Genomic DNA, 13,556 nt, shown 5'->3' on the forward strand with positions numbered 1-13,556 from the left:
CACTTGGATAACAAGCTGTGTTCCGTCCCTCCAGAAGGAACTGGGTGCTTTATAATGCTGTCAACACAAATCTCCTCTACACCTTCCTCTCTACTTCCTTTCTTTATTTCTTTCTCCCACTCACTCTCCCTTTACCTCCCTTCCTCCTTTCATATCCCTCCCTCTCTCTCCTTACCCTCTCTCTCCCTGTCTTTCCTTCCCCTCTCCTTCCATCTCCCTTCCTCTCTCTCCTTCCCCCCTCTCTCTCCCTCTCTCTCCTTCCCCTCTCTCCCTCTCTCTCCTTCCCCTCTCCCCCTCTCTCCCCCCCCTCTCCCCCCCCCCACTCTCCTCCTCTCCCTCTCTCTCTGATTGCCGGGAGGTTCCTTCTCTTTATTCTCTTTGATGTGCCTTCTCTTCCCGCCTCTTTGCTAAGTTCGGGGCTCTTTACGAAACTGTAATTAGGACCCATGTTTGGGATTGGTGGCGATGCCATCGGCCCAACTCAGGCCCTGGTGAGACTGGTCAGGGACACGTACCCCTGTTTGGTACTCCTCTCATGGGTTGAAAAAAAAAAAAGAAGACAAAAAAACAAGTCCATCCCTAACCGTGGAGCTCTCTCTGCTCTCTCCTGGCTTTGCTGTTTAGCGATACTTTGATCAGCATATTGAGCGATGTAAAAACCCGCCCTGCCAGCTTGCCTGCTGATGCAAGGATAGGCTTCTCTCCCCATAACTGACACAGCAGGAGATAGGGAGGGGGGGAGGGAGAACGAATCAGAAAGAGTGAGAGAGATGAGGGAGAGTACGAGAGAGGAGAGAGAGAAGAGAGAGGAGAGAGGAGAGAGGAGAGAGAGAGGAGAGAGGAGAGAGAGGAGAGAGGAGAGAGGAGAGAGGAGAGAGGAGAGAGGAGAGAGAGGAGAGTGGAGAGAGAAAGGAGAGAGGAGAGAGGAGAGAGAGGAGAGAGGAGAGAGGAGAGAGGAGAGAGGAGAGAGGAGAGAGGAGAGAGAGAGGAGAGAGGAGAGAGAGAGGAGAGAGGAGAGAGAGGAGAGAGGAGAGAGGAGAGAGGAGAGAGAGGAGAGAGGAGAGAGAAAGGAGAGAGGAGAGAGGAGAGAGAGGAGAGAGGAGAGAGGAGAGAGGAGAGAGGAGAGAGGAGAGAGGAGAGAGGAGAGAGAAGAGAGGAGAGAGAGGAGAGAGAGGAGAGAGGAGAGAGAGGAGAGAGGAGAGAGGAGAGAGAGAGACAGCTAGAGGAAATACAAAGTATTGAGAGATGAGAAATAGAAAGAGATGTAAAGCGTGAGAAAGACATTGAGGGAGGAAAAAAGAGAAAGCGAGAGTAGAGGGAACTTTGCCTCCTCATAAATTGAAATCAAACGGTTGTTTTCCCCCTTTTCTGACTGCATCCTACATCCTCTCAGATATTTACCCACTTTGTGTGGGATTCTAAACATTGCCTGCAACAATCTATAGCTCTCTAACTGGCACAGGTCACAGTAGCCCATGTAAAGCAAAACAGCAACAAGAAAATACTGTATCAGCAGCACAGGAGGCAAACAATTTTGTCCACATTCATTCAGTTTTGCATGCATTACATCACACATCTGTGCAGAATTTTGAAATTCAGCATCGGTGTGCTTCAAGGGCAGCTGCTGTTGCAGCAAGGTTAGACTAAAGTAACAATAATTCTTGAGGGGCCTTTCCTCAAATCCTCTGTTATACTGTAGCTCCCACAGATCCATAAGCACTAAAATACAGCTCGTTCACACTGTCAATAACTGTAGCCCTGGTTGTCTTGGGAGGGTATTAACAGATAAGAAAGGCTTGCGTTTATGGACAAACATGTGCTTGTATGGATTTCCTATGCAATCCATCGTGCTTGTGTTTTGGAAAGTCTGGATCTCATATTAGTGGCTATGAATCAACTCTCTTTATCGACAGTTGGGGTGTTGCCAAAGTAACAGAGCCTAATCAGCTTGTACCAAGCTTATGATTTGTGTGACCTGAGTAATGGCTTTGTAACTGCAGATACAAGGGCTGGATCTCGAAAGTCCTGCCTTGATTCCTTTGGTCATCTCTCCAGGCCCCCTTTTCCAAAACACTTGGTACGTTCCAAAGCCCTCTTATCCTTTAGTATCTATTGACATTGTAATTGTACATTATGTTTATGACTGTAATTTGTATTGTGTTGTAGCACTTTGAGTGCAAGAAACGTTCATTACAAATAAATGCGTTATTATGATTAAGATGATCATATAGAGCAGTCTGTATCAGGGGCGTAGCCACGGGTAGGCCTGGGTAGGCACAGGCCTGCCCAACGTGATCTAAGGCCTACCCCAAAACGAACATATCTCTGAAAAATGATGCACCGGGTGCACATCGCAAAGTAAATACAAAAAAAAACTGAAAAGATGCCTATCCATATTTTTGCAGGCCTACCCAAAATTATGATTCTGGCTCCGCCCCTGGTCTGCATGTCAGAAGTGAATTGGACTCCTGTACTGTATATTAATTATTTTATACTGAGACAAACTGATGACTCAACTAACTGTGGTCAAATTGATGTTTGGTGTCTTCTTGTTAATAATGTCAAAACAGGACACGTCACTGTGTACCTGCCTCTCAAATATCGTTATTTATTACTGAAAATTAACTTTGTTCAGAAAGTAAAAAACAGGGGCAAGACTTATTTAGCCTGTGAAAACGAGACAACTTCTGATAACGAATGTTTGTGTGCTGTAGCCTGTAAGCTATACATGACATGGCATAGATGCACTCTGTATCATGTCTGTATGAGCACGGCATTTCAGTTGCATCCCTGCGTTTTTGATCCGGTATCTAATTAATTCATTAAGTTTTAGTGTGTGAGTGTGTGTGTGTGTGTGTGTGTGTGTGTGTGTGTGTGTGTGTGAGTGTGTGTGTGTGTGTGTGTGTGTGTGTGTGTGTGTGTGTGTGAGTGTGTGTGTGTGTAGGAGGGGTTCCAGCTTTGAAGTTGTGTTGTGTAGTCTCCAGAGGCCGTTAGGCCTAAGGCTGGACCAGGGCAGCCACGGCATGTTGAAAGATAGTTAAACCCTCCGCAACACCCCCCCCCCTCTGCTCTGAACCACCAACAACTGTCTATCAACATCCTACTCACTCCAACCGTGCCCTACAGGTCCAGCTGCTGTCTCTCCACGGTTGCTACCACGGTGGAAAAGAAAATCGCAGCTGAAATCCCAGCAATTACAAAAATATTGATCAGTCACTAAATCTATCTTACCATGTGAGAAAAGACACTTCTGATGCAAACTGGAAGAGGAGGAGGAGGGCGAGGAAGAGGAGGGGGAGGAGGAGGAGGGGCAGGAAGAGGAGGGGGAGGAGGAAGAAGAAGAAGAGGAGGGGGTGGAGGGAGTGGAGGAGGAGGAGTAAGAGGGACAGGGCATGCTGGGACTTGAAGTCTGAGTCGGGACAGAGAGAGAGAGAGAGAGAGAGAGAGAGAGAGAGAGAGAGAGAGAGAGAGAGAGAGAGAGAGAGAGAGAGAGAGAGAGAGAGAGAGAGAGAGAGAGAGAGAGAGAGAGAGAGAGAGAGAGAGAGAGAGACACACACATATCTTGATTAGAGTTTGATCAGCTGCAATGCAACAAGAGAACAGTGAGGGCCTTGTTCAGATTATTGATCAGAATAAACGTACACTGATTTTACACCTTTTTATAATGCTCAATGATGACAAACCTGTTTTATAATTCAAGATGAACCATTATTACCTTGCAAAATCTCCATTATTAAGAACTCCCTTGTAATATGCATCCTCAACACCGGTCATATGTTCCAGTAAACATAGGAAGTTGGGCAATACTGAATGGATGATACCATATTCTTAAACGGAGGTTCGACAGATTCAGTTGGCAGCTCAGACAACTAAAGCTAAACTTAGTTAACAAGTGGAAAGCAGTTAGTAATAACGCAAACATACAAATCATTCATAAATTCCAACTATAATAAAGGCGATAAAGCCATCAAATCAAATGTTAATGATTATATCCTTACATTAGCACACACCCCTACATACCCGGTGGTTTGTTCCTTACTCCAGCTGATCGGCCTCGTTTCCCGGTGCGGTCCGTTGGACTGTACGCGGCAGTATTTTAGGCAAATTTGATCGTTTAAACAGCAACGGTGGACGCGGCCTTCCGTGTCGGCAAAGCATTCTTACTCCGTCAACACTTTGAGCCAGAAAATATACCGCGGAGTGTGTTAATAGTTCGTATCCAGCCAAGGAACCTGTATATAAATAGTAGGCCGTCCCCGGGTCTCACTACGAGGATTAGCCTGTACAAACAGGATACAACGATGGGTGACACGGGCAGTGAGCGCTCCAAGCCTCCCAGTATACCGCCGCGCTGTCCTTGTGGATTTTGGGGGTAAGGCGAATCATGGCTTGCTAGAAAAAGTAAAATGCATTTTGATTGATAAACACTTGTCCCGGTCACCAACCAGCTGGCTTAATACGGACGCTATGAGGGCACAATAGCTTCGAGCTGTTTTCGTTGCGAGGAAAGCCATTGTACAAACGGCCAGGATGGGGGTGGGGAATGCTGTTAGCTCATGTTAACGTTAGCAACATCTAGCTAGCTACTTAGCGCTAGCTATACTATAGCTGTGCTTTCATTTTCTAGCTAGCAAACTATTGGCAGTTGTACTCGCCAATGAACTAAGTTACCTAATCACAAACTTCGACAATTCTGTTATCTAGACTTGTTTCAGCTGTTACTGTAGCCATGGACTTGGTAGATGGCTAGCTTTGTGGATTAAATCATGCCTGTGCTACTGCTAGCTTAAGCAGGCTAGCTAGTTATCATTCTAACCCCCGTACAAGCATGACAGCTGACACTCATTGCATGATAAACAGCTAGACTAGATACAATAAATAGTATTCCTTTAGTTACCAGCTATCAAATAGAATGAAATCACATCAGTGATCGTGAGAAGGGAATTATCTAGATGTCTGTCTGATAATATATTGTGAGAAGCAAATGATCTAGATAGCTCTAACTTACAGGGCATTGATAATATGAAGGGTGACTCATTTTAGCTGTTAAAATATAAATTGTAATGGTAAAATTAGCTTCAAGGATAAATCATGATTCATTCGTTTCGTTTATGGGTTAGGAATAGTTATTAGCTAGTTAGCTAATGAGATGAACAGAGATGAACGTTAAATCGACACGGGTCAACATGGAAGCGAAGATAATTAGGCCTACAAAAAAAACCTTGTCATTGAAGGTAATAAAAAAAAAAACCGTGTTCAATAAAGGGTCAAGCTTGGGAACACCTTAATACCAAATGTTTATTATTTCTGTACTCCTTTTAATACCTATTTAGTTATTCAGCTGTACATGAGTCATGATTGTGACAGTGTAGACCTATTCAGTTTCTAAAGCAGATGGTTCAGAAGAACATAACAACATGGAACATTGCAACAATTTGCCGTGACAGTTTCTATGTTTTTTTTTGTATGCATGACTGATGACAGCGACCTCTAACCTTAAAAAAAATGCTGATGTGCTAAGACAGTCAAGTCCACACGTTTTTCCTACACACACAAGTAGCCTGATCCGTAATAAATGGCTAACTGTAAGTCAATATTGTTTCCTGTCAACATCAACTTTGCTTTTCCAACTTGATACACTGTTCAAAACAAGTCATTACTTTGCCCAGACTGTGTTGAATACATCCAGTGTAACATTTCTTCTCAGTATTCCACCCAAGGCCTTGTTGTTTAGTGTTGGACCAATGAAAAATCAGTGTTTTGGAAAAGCCTTGACTGGCAGCTGTATCGCTACCCAGTAGACCACCCGGTGCATCTTTATACAGCTCATTTGTTGTTACTTGAGATCTCCAGGTTCCATCCCCTGCAGGTTAAACCCATCCCCTTAAGAGCCCACATGGTTGTTTGTGCAGCCGCCTTAAGCTGGATTCAACCCAGTAAACACAGCCTCCTTCCACAGAGCATCTGAAAGCTCCCCAGGTAGATGCTAAACACCAGGGCTGTTAATTATTAATCAATGATGACTCATCTCTGTTGATAATTCGATTGATTAAGCTTATCTCATCACAGTGTAAGGATCACAGTGGGACGTGACATGTTCATAATCAGACCTGCGTACAAAAGCAACCACGTTATCGAAAGCAGCTGTTTTTGGCATGTGCATTTCAGCCTAACCTTTCTACATTTTAGTCATGTGTAAGCCTACTTAGTCAGTTGTAACCTCTGCACAACACTTCTCCATTCTGCCTTTCATTGTTTTTAACCTGGAAGGTGAACTCAGGTGAGCACAGATGAGTCTTGATTGTCACTCCTGCCAACCCTCATAAGCCTTAATTGCGGATGACATTTACCAGGGGATGTCAAATTAGCGTCTGCTCCTGCCATGTTGATCTCCCCTGAGAGCATCCACCTTGATTGCCTTGAAGTTATAGTAAAGATGGAAGGAAGAGAAGTTAGGGTGTTAGGCAGATACAAAGACAGGAGAAATGTGCATTTCTTTTTACAAGTTCAATCTGAAGGAACATGTGAATGAGGGGCAGCGGTGCTGCTTGGACTGGACTAGTATTTGGCTGTGTTGTTCAGAACCTTTGGATATTCTTACAGTGATGCCAAATCCCAAGAGTTCAATGGATTGGTGGGTGATGTGCTGACTTGTGTCTATTCAGTCCTCTTAAATAGTTTACTGCACATACTACTGCTACTATCACACACACACACACTGTCACACAATCATGTGTCAAAAGAAGGTTGAAAGGTGTGTGGATATCGTGAAATCCAATTCCAAGTAACAACCTTAATCACTGTTAACTGAAACCAACTCGCTCTCCTTTTTTTTTTCTCTTATTTTCTCTTGACTTGTCACTCAAAGCTCTGTCGCCGTGGCAACTGAGCCCAACTGCCAGTCTTTGCCAATCAGGGCTCACTTATTAGCTGCAGTGGGCCGGCTTATTAGTACCTGCTGGGGTCCGATCCTGCTGTAATTCCTAAATATGCATGATTCTCTCTCCCTCTCTCTCGGGTTCCTTCACTCTTATCTCTCGCTCTCCCCCTATTTTTATTTTTTCCTTCTCTCTCTCCCCCCCACCCCCCCCCCCCCTCTCCATTCCACCCCTGCCGGCCCTCCCGGTTGATTGGGCTATGATTATGATTACCCATGATTGCCACCGCCGCGACCATGACAAGGAATGATTGTTGTTGTCGCAGCCGGTTACCTGCAAGTCCTCCTTGTGTGTCATCAGCCTGGTGACGAGGCTCCTTCTCCCCTGTATCTGAGGCGACAGCGCCCGCTTTTAGAAACGGGGACTAGAGGGGGTTGGGTGTGTGTGAGTGTGGGGGGTGTTTGAGGGCGGGAATGGCAAGATGTAGCCCCCGAAAATAAATAGGAAGTGAGTTATGATCGCCACTGTCTCGCTCAGCGGGGGCTGGAGAACACTTGTTTCAAGAGCCTCACCTGAGAGGAGACCAAGGTTACTCCAGCCAATAACCCAGCAGTCCAGTCAGCCCAGGGGCCCAGCCAGGCCAGGGGCCCAGCCAGGCCAGGGGCCCAGCCAGGCCAGGGGCCCAGCCAGGCCAGGGGCCCAGCCAGGCCAGGGGCCCAGCCAGGCCAGGGGCCCAGCCAGGCCAGGGGCCCAGCCAGGCCAGGGGCCCATCCACTGGGCTCTCTCGCATTTTGTGTCACTGTTTAGGGTAATGGGGCATTTGGATGGTGCATGTGAAGCCATGGGAGGAGGCTGTCACTGTAGGGCTCTCTGGTGTGTGTGTGGATGAAGGCTTTCACTGTAGTGTGTGTGTGTGTGTGTGTGTGTGTGTGTGTGTGTGTGTGTGTGTGTGTGTCAGTATTCAAAACTCTTATTCCTCAAGCTTGGATCTCCAACTGTTTTGGTTTGTAATTGATCTCTATTGAAAAGCAGGAAGAATCCTGGCCTATAGAGTAATAGGCTGTAATTATTATTATCAATAATGATAACAATACTGAAAGGGTAATTTAAATCAGGTAATTCTAGAGAATTGAAAAGATTTGAAAGTATAGCCTAGCTCAGAGACACATGTCTATATTTAGCTGTTGTGTGTGTGTGTGTAGCATATAACAGATATGATTTGACCTGTAAGGTCTCAGCTCTCACTGCCCTTAAATAACCCAACATGACCACACATGATGACTATGGAGATACAGACTGGTGAGCTAAAGTCGTTTTGGGCTTTGTTCAATGATGAACTCTGTTCAGAGGTGTCTTGGGCAGTCTGTGTAATAGGCCAGGTGGTTTATAGTTCGGGCCTTGGCCTCAGTCAAGATAATGGAGTGTTTTTTCTCCATGTTCTGGCAGTTAAAGTCAAATAGCCTCGCACCAGAATGGGTATGAGTTTTGAAGGCTGATGATAAAGCTGTTGAAACATCCCAAAGGTGAGGGAGGGTGTGGTCTGAGAGTGAGGGAGGAAGTGTGGTCTGCTGGAAGAGCAACCCTCCTCACTGTCAGGTCAGGATCCCGTCTGCTTCTGACTGCCCAGGCTCCAGGCACAGCCTAGTCTGCCCTAGTCTGCCCAGGCTCCAGGCACAGCCTAGTCTGTTCTCAGAGAATCACACACCCAAAACATCCTCTACATATTCACAATGGGCCACCACCAATTTTACAAGCTAATAATTAATGATGCATTTTTACTGTTATTCTACCTGAAATACATGTTTTACCAACAACCTCTCTTCTTATGTTTCATCCTCAGGTCCAGCAAAACCATGAATCTGTGCTCCAAATGTTTTTCCGGTAGGTTGTCCATCCTGATCTCTCTGTATGTAGTAGACTCTATCAGGAGAAACGGTTGTTTCTGCTGTGGGTGAGGGTGTGGAGTGGCATAAGAGTGCCGGCTGCTCTGTAAACAAACTGATTGGAGAGGAGGGAGGGAGGGAGGGAGGGAGGGAGAATGACTCACACACCTTCTTCAAACCACTCCATTCCTCCCCAATCCTTCAACATCGGACACACCCCCTGTGGGCCGAATGCGTACACACACACACACACACACACACACACACACACACACACACACACACACACACACACACACTTACACACTCCTTGACGGCGTCTCTTTTCCCCGGCAGACATTGAGAAGAAACAGCCCGACGAGGACTGTGACCCAGAGCCCGCCTCCAGCAGCAGCCAGTCAGACGCCTTCTGTAACGAGACAAACAGCAGCAGTAGCCAATCCCTGTCGTCAGTGGCCGCCAGCTCTGTGGAGCCTTCGTGTGAGGGCTCTGGAGCCACGCCTCTCCCTGCACAGGAGGGTGAGAGACTGCACAACGTCATCACAGCATCACACTGCACACCGAAACGCTCTCTTCCAAAAGGAGTTCCCACATTCAGGACAGACCACAGTGTGTCTCCTGTCTAGCAGTGGGTTGCTACCCTTATCCATATCCTCCATCAGAGAAGGATCCCAGCACAGGTTCCTCTCTGTCCTCCTAGCCTGCAGGGGGTGCTGCTGGTGGACTCTGGTGAGGGGGGAGGGGAGGGATGGGCACTGTTGCAGAGGACAGCTGCTATGCTGTGCTGCCTGGCTATATCCGTCCTGACATAGATAGGAGACAAGGCTATGTCCGCCTGGAGATCTCTCCTCACCAGAGACCACAAGGTTGTGTGTGTGTGTGTATGTGTGTAGCCTACTACTATATGCATAGAATGAGGTTGCAGCCAGCTATGAACCCGTTTACTCAGCAGCTACGGACTGGATGGATGTAACCCCAACTGTGCCCTCACGGTCTTTGTGTCGGAGAACTGAAGTTAACCTCACCTCACCTCTCCCCCTCTCCTCGCCCCCCTCCTCTCCTCACCTCTCCTCACCCCCTGCCCCTCTCTTCACCTCACCCCCTGTATTTCAGAAGTCTCCAGCACAGACACAGCCCTGGGCACCCTCTCTACCCCCACAAAGCGACCGTGTGACTCAGGTACGCATCAGCACCCTGCCTGCTCTCCACCCGGCCCAGGGCCCAGGGTGGAGGGCCCAGGGTGGAGGGCCCAGGGTGGAGGGTCCAGGGTGGAGGGCCCAGGGTGGAGGGCCCAGGGTGGAGGGCCCAGGGTGGAGGGCCCAGGGTGGAGGGCCCAGGGTGGAGGGCCCAGGGTGGAGGGCCCAGGGTGGAGGGCCCAGGGTGGAGGGCCCAGGGTGGAGGGTCCAGAGTCCATGGGCATGGAAACTAAGATCAGTTAAATGATCCAAAATGTCTGGGTGTGCGTGTGTGGGGGGGGGGGTGCTAGACAGGTAATTAAATAGCTGGGCATCCTTAAAGGTATACACACACACACGATCGGCAGCCCGAACTAGGAAGATGAGAGAGATTTGTTAACCTTGTGAGCAGGCTGCATCGGAGCGTCTGAAGGCAGCCCCTTAGCAGGAGAGCACAGCCACACCACGGAGCCTCCCAAGGACAACAACGTGCGCCATTCAATCGATGGCTCCGGAACATTCTGTCGGACAACTCGGCCTAGTTCTCAGAGAATCATTGAGCCGAGATCAGAGTGTGAAGTCGAGTAGAGCCAGGGTAAAAGAAAAGCCTGTGAGATGAGATGTGAAAGGGTGGTAGACAGGAAGTGGGGAGACGCCAGGACAGACGCCAGGGCCCACGGCAGCCCTGGTGTCCAACATGTTCCACGTCCAGCTTCATGCTGGGGATAGATTGGGGGAGATTGTGAGTTAAAGCTTCATTTACTGAGGCCAGTAAATGGTCCTTCTGCACAGCCCCCTGGGGACCACCATGGACATGATTGGAATTGGTGTGTGTGTGTCCCCAGCCTCTGGGTCGGAGAGCGAGGCGTCCCCAGAGAAGCGGGCACGGGGGGGCGAGGGTCCCTCCTCAGAGGAGTCCTCCTCTTCCTCCTCCTCTTCCTCCTCCTCCTCCTCGCCACGCGGCGCCAAGCAGAGGAGTCGGCGCCGCTGCCACCGCTGTCAGACCAAGCTGGAGCTGGTGCAGCAAGAGCTGGGGTCCTGCCGCTGTGGTCTGTCTGCACACACACACACACACACACACACACACAGGAAGGTACTTTATACTGGAACCACAACTGTTAGCCTCAAAACTCATTGGGTATGTAATTATGTTTAATGGGCAGATTCATTCACAATGGAAATTCACATTTAAAGGCCACCGTTACTGGTTAAGTACATGGCAATGCGGCTTTTCCATTTGAGGCTCGGACTTAAGTGTCTGTTTATCTGTTAGCTTGAGTCCAGGATCTTAGCTTGTGTCCAGGATCTCTCCCCCACGCTCCATCTCCCCCACCCTCCATCTCCCCCTCCCCCACCCTCCATCTCCCCCACCCCATCTCCCACCCTTCCCAAGGCCTGCCTTATCCCTCTCCCTAATCACCGTGGCGTTAATCGAAGGCTGTCGCGCTCAGCTCTGAGGAACACTCAGCCTATTAACGGGTACATTAAGACATGGCACTCTAACGAGGCCCTCTCCTTAACGAGGGGACCGGTCTGTTTAGACACGATATTGAGCCAAGGCCTCAACTGACAATAGGAGTGACGAGGCCTGAGAAGGATCCTCTAAACACCAGAGGCCCGTTAGAGGGATGGTTCTATGCCGACATGCTTACAGGAACAGCAGCAGCTTTAGTCCCCTGACAGCATGTATGGCAGCTTAGCTAGGAGCTGTGGGTACAGGTGTGTACATGGTTACTCATTTCTGCCTCCTCTCTCTCTCTCCCTTTCCCTCTCTCTCCCTCCCCCCCTAGGCTACGTGTTCTGCATGCTGCACAGGCTCCCTGAGCAGCATGACTGTCTGTTTGACCACCTGGGCCGCGGCCGCGAGGAGGCCGTCCTCAAGATGGTGAAGCTGGAGCGCAAGGTGGGCCGCTCCTGCCAGCGCATCGGGGAGGAATGCTCCTGAGCACCCCCACGGCCCAGCCAATCAGAGAGGAGGAGTGCTCCTGAGCACTCACACGGCCCAGCCAATCAGAGAGCAGGAGGAGCAGGCGGACACACTTTGGACTCACTTTGGTCCTGGAACCCCCCTTTTTGAAACTGTGCTCTTACCTCAATACCAGACAAAGCACTGCTACTTGTTGCGCCCCGCATGGGACTTAAAGTGCGCACCCCCGCCCCCAAGCCCTTGCCCCCCCCCCCCCCCGCCCCACCTCCTCCCTACTCACATTTTTACCTCCACACACCTCCTACTCAACCTTTTCTTTGTTTTTTGGGGATCTGATAGTTACCTTGACATTAGTGCCCCCAGCTAGTGTTGGGTGAGGTTAGTCCTGAGCATCATGCGAGACCACACCTCAGTTACACACAGGCTCGACCCCTCCCCCCAACTACAACCAACCAATCACTACTCTGTATTTTCAGCCTTAACTTCTCCCAGAACCCCCTCCCCCCCCTCCCCATTGCACATGCCACACCTCAGGTCTACACCCCCCCCCCCCCCCCCCCTCTCCCTTCACTACTGACACAGTGGCCATCTTCCCTGGGGCAGAGAACTTGTGACCTGACGACGGGCACCGATTGGCCCAGGTGGGCTTCTGTTGAGCTGCTCAACCAATCACCACGTCCGTCAGGTATTCCATCCGCGACTCACTGTTACTATGGAGACGGACACCTCGGAGATTCTCCTTGGCAACGACGTTCATACTACGGGTGCTGAATGTCGGACGGCGAACTTTTAGACGGCAGGCATTTCAGATACTTGGTTAAACCTGCATCTATATCTGGGGTCCCTGCATGGTAAACACAGACACACACACACACACACAGACACACTTTTATACTGTATATGATTCAGCTAATGTGTGTAGATTAGAGCACAAGGATGGAAGCTAAATCAAGCGGTACACTTTGGGCTCTGAAGAAACGGCAGAGCAACATTCTTCAGGAGGAAGATGATGTGAGTTGTAGTCCAGGCTGATGGGGGTTGTAGTCCAGGTCTTGATAAATATAATCCATAAAGTCTTAGTTACAAACTTCCATCCCTACGTGTGAATTGTTTTGTGATGCTCTGCCTCTAGTGAATCCTTCTCTCTTTCTCTCTGTCACTCTCACTCTCCCTTTCCGTCTCTCTTTCTCTGACTCTCTCTCTCACCTTGCTTGTCAACACTCTTTCCATCCTTCTTCTTTGATCCATTTACAAACGGCGTGATTCCCTCCTTCATCCACCTTTTTTTATTGCATTAACCCTGTTTTATCTATATTGATCTTTTTCTTTTTCTCTCATATGTTTGAGCTAATGTGGGGTTAGGGAGGCCGGGGGTCACGGAGGGAGGCCGGGGGTCACGGAGGGAGGCGGGGCTCACGTCGATTGGTCTTTTTTAGGGACGATTTTTTTGTGTGTTTGAGCTGTGGAAAGGAAAGAATATGGAACAGTGGTGATCCTGTTATCTTAAAGAATCCTTATTTAACCATTTTTGTGTTTCAGATTTTACTTACACTTTAGCGTAGAGATGCATTTTAGTTTTAACATCGTAAAAATAATGGATGAAAATTCTGTAGCATTTGTTTCCTTGGTTTTCCCCTGGTATTTTTCCTTTGCTGAAAATGAATAAACTGGATTAGCCCATATGAGATGTTTT

General features: G+C 48.6%; 1 protein-coding gene across 2 annotated transcripts; it reads left to right on the forward strand.

Moving 5' to 3' along the window:
• Positions 1 to 4,052: 4,052 nt before the first annotated feature.
• zfand3 (zinc finger, AN1-type domain 3) lies at positions 4,053 to 12,108 on the forward strand. 2 transcript variants are annotated; one of them, XM_084668428.1, is made up of 6 exons: positions 4,053 to 4,372; positions 8,719 to 8,759; positions 9,098 to 9,280; positions 9,875 to 9,940; positions 10,782 to 10,985; positions 11,727 to 12,108. In XM_084668428.1, exons 1-6 carry the CDS (start codon positions 4,302 to 4,304, stop codon positions 11,879 to 11,881), a joined length of 720 nt encoding a protein of 239 aa, XP_084524554.1. In that variant the 5' UTR covers positions 4,053 to 4,301; the 3' UTR covers positions 11,882 to 12,108. The 2 variants fall into 2 exon arrangements, with proteins under 2 accessions (XP_084524554.1, XP_084524555.1); XM_084668429.1 differs by having other exon boundaries at positions 9,878 to 9,940.
• Positions 12,109 to 13,556: the final 1,448 nt, after the last annotated feature.

This window comes from Hypomesus nipponensis, chromosome 12, assembly GCF_054491055.1.
Source record: "Hypomesus nipponensis isolate SF chromosome 12, ASM5449105v1, whole genome shotgun sequence".
NCBI classification, from domain to species: domain Eukaryota; kingdom Metazoa; phylum Chordata; class Actinopteri; order Osmeriformes; family Osmeridae; genus Hypomesus; species Hypomesus nipponensis.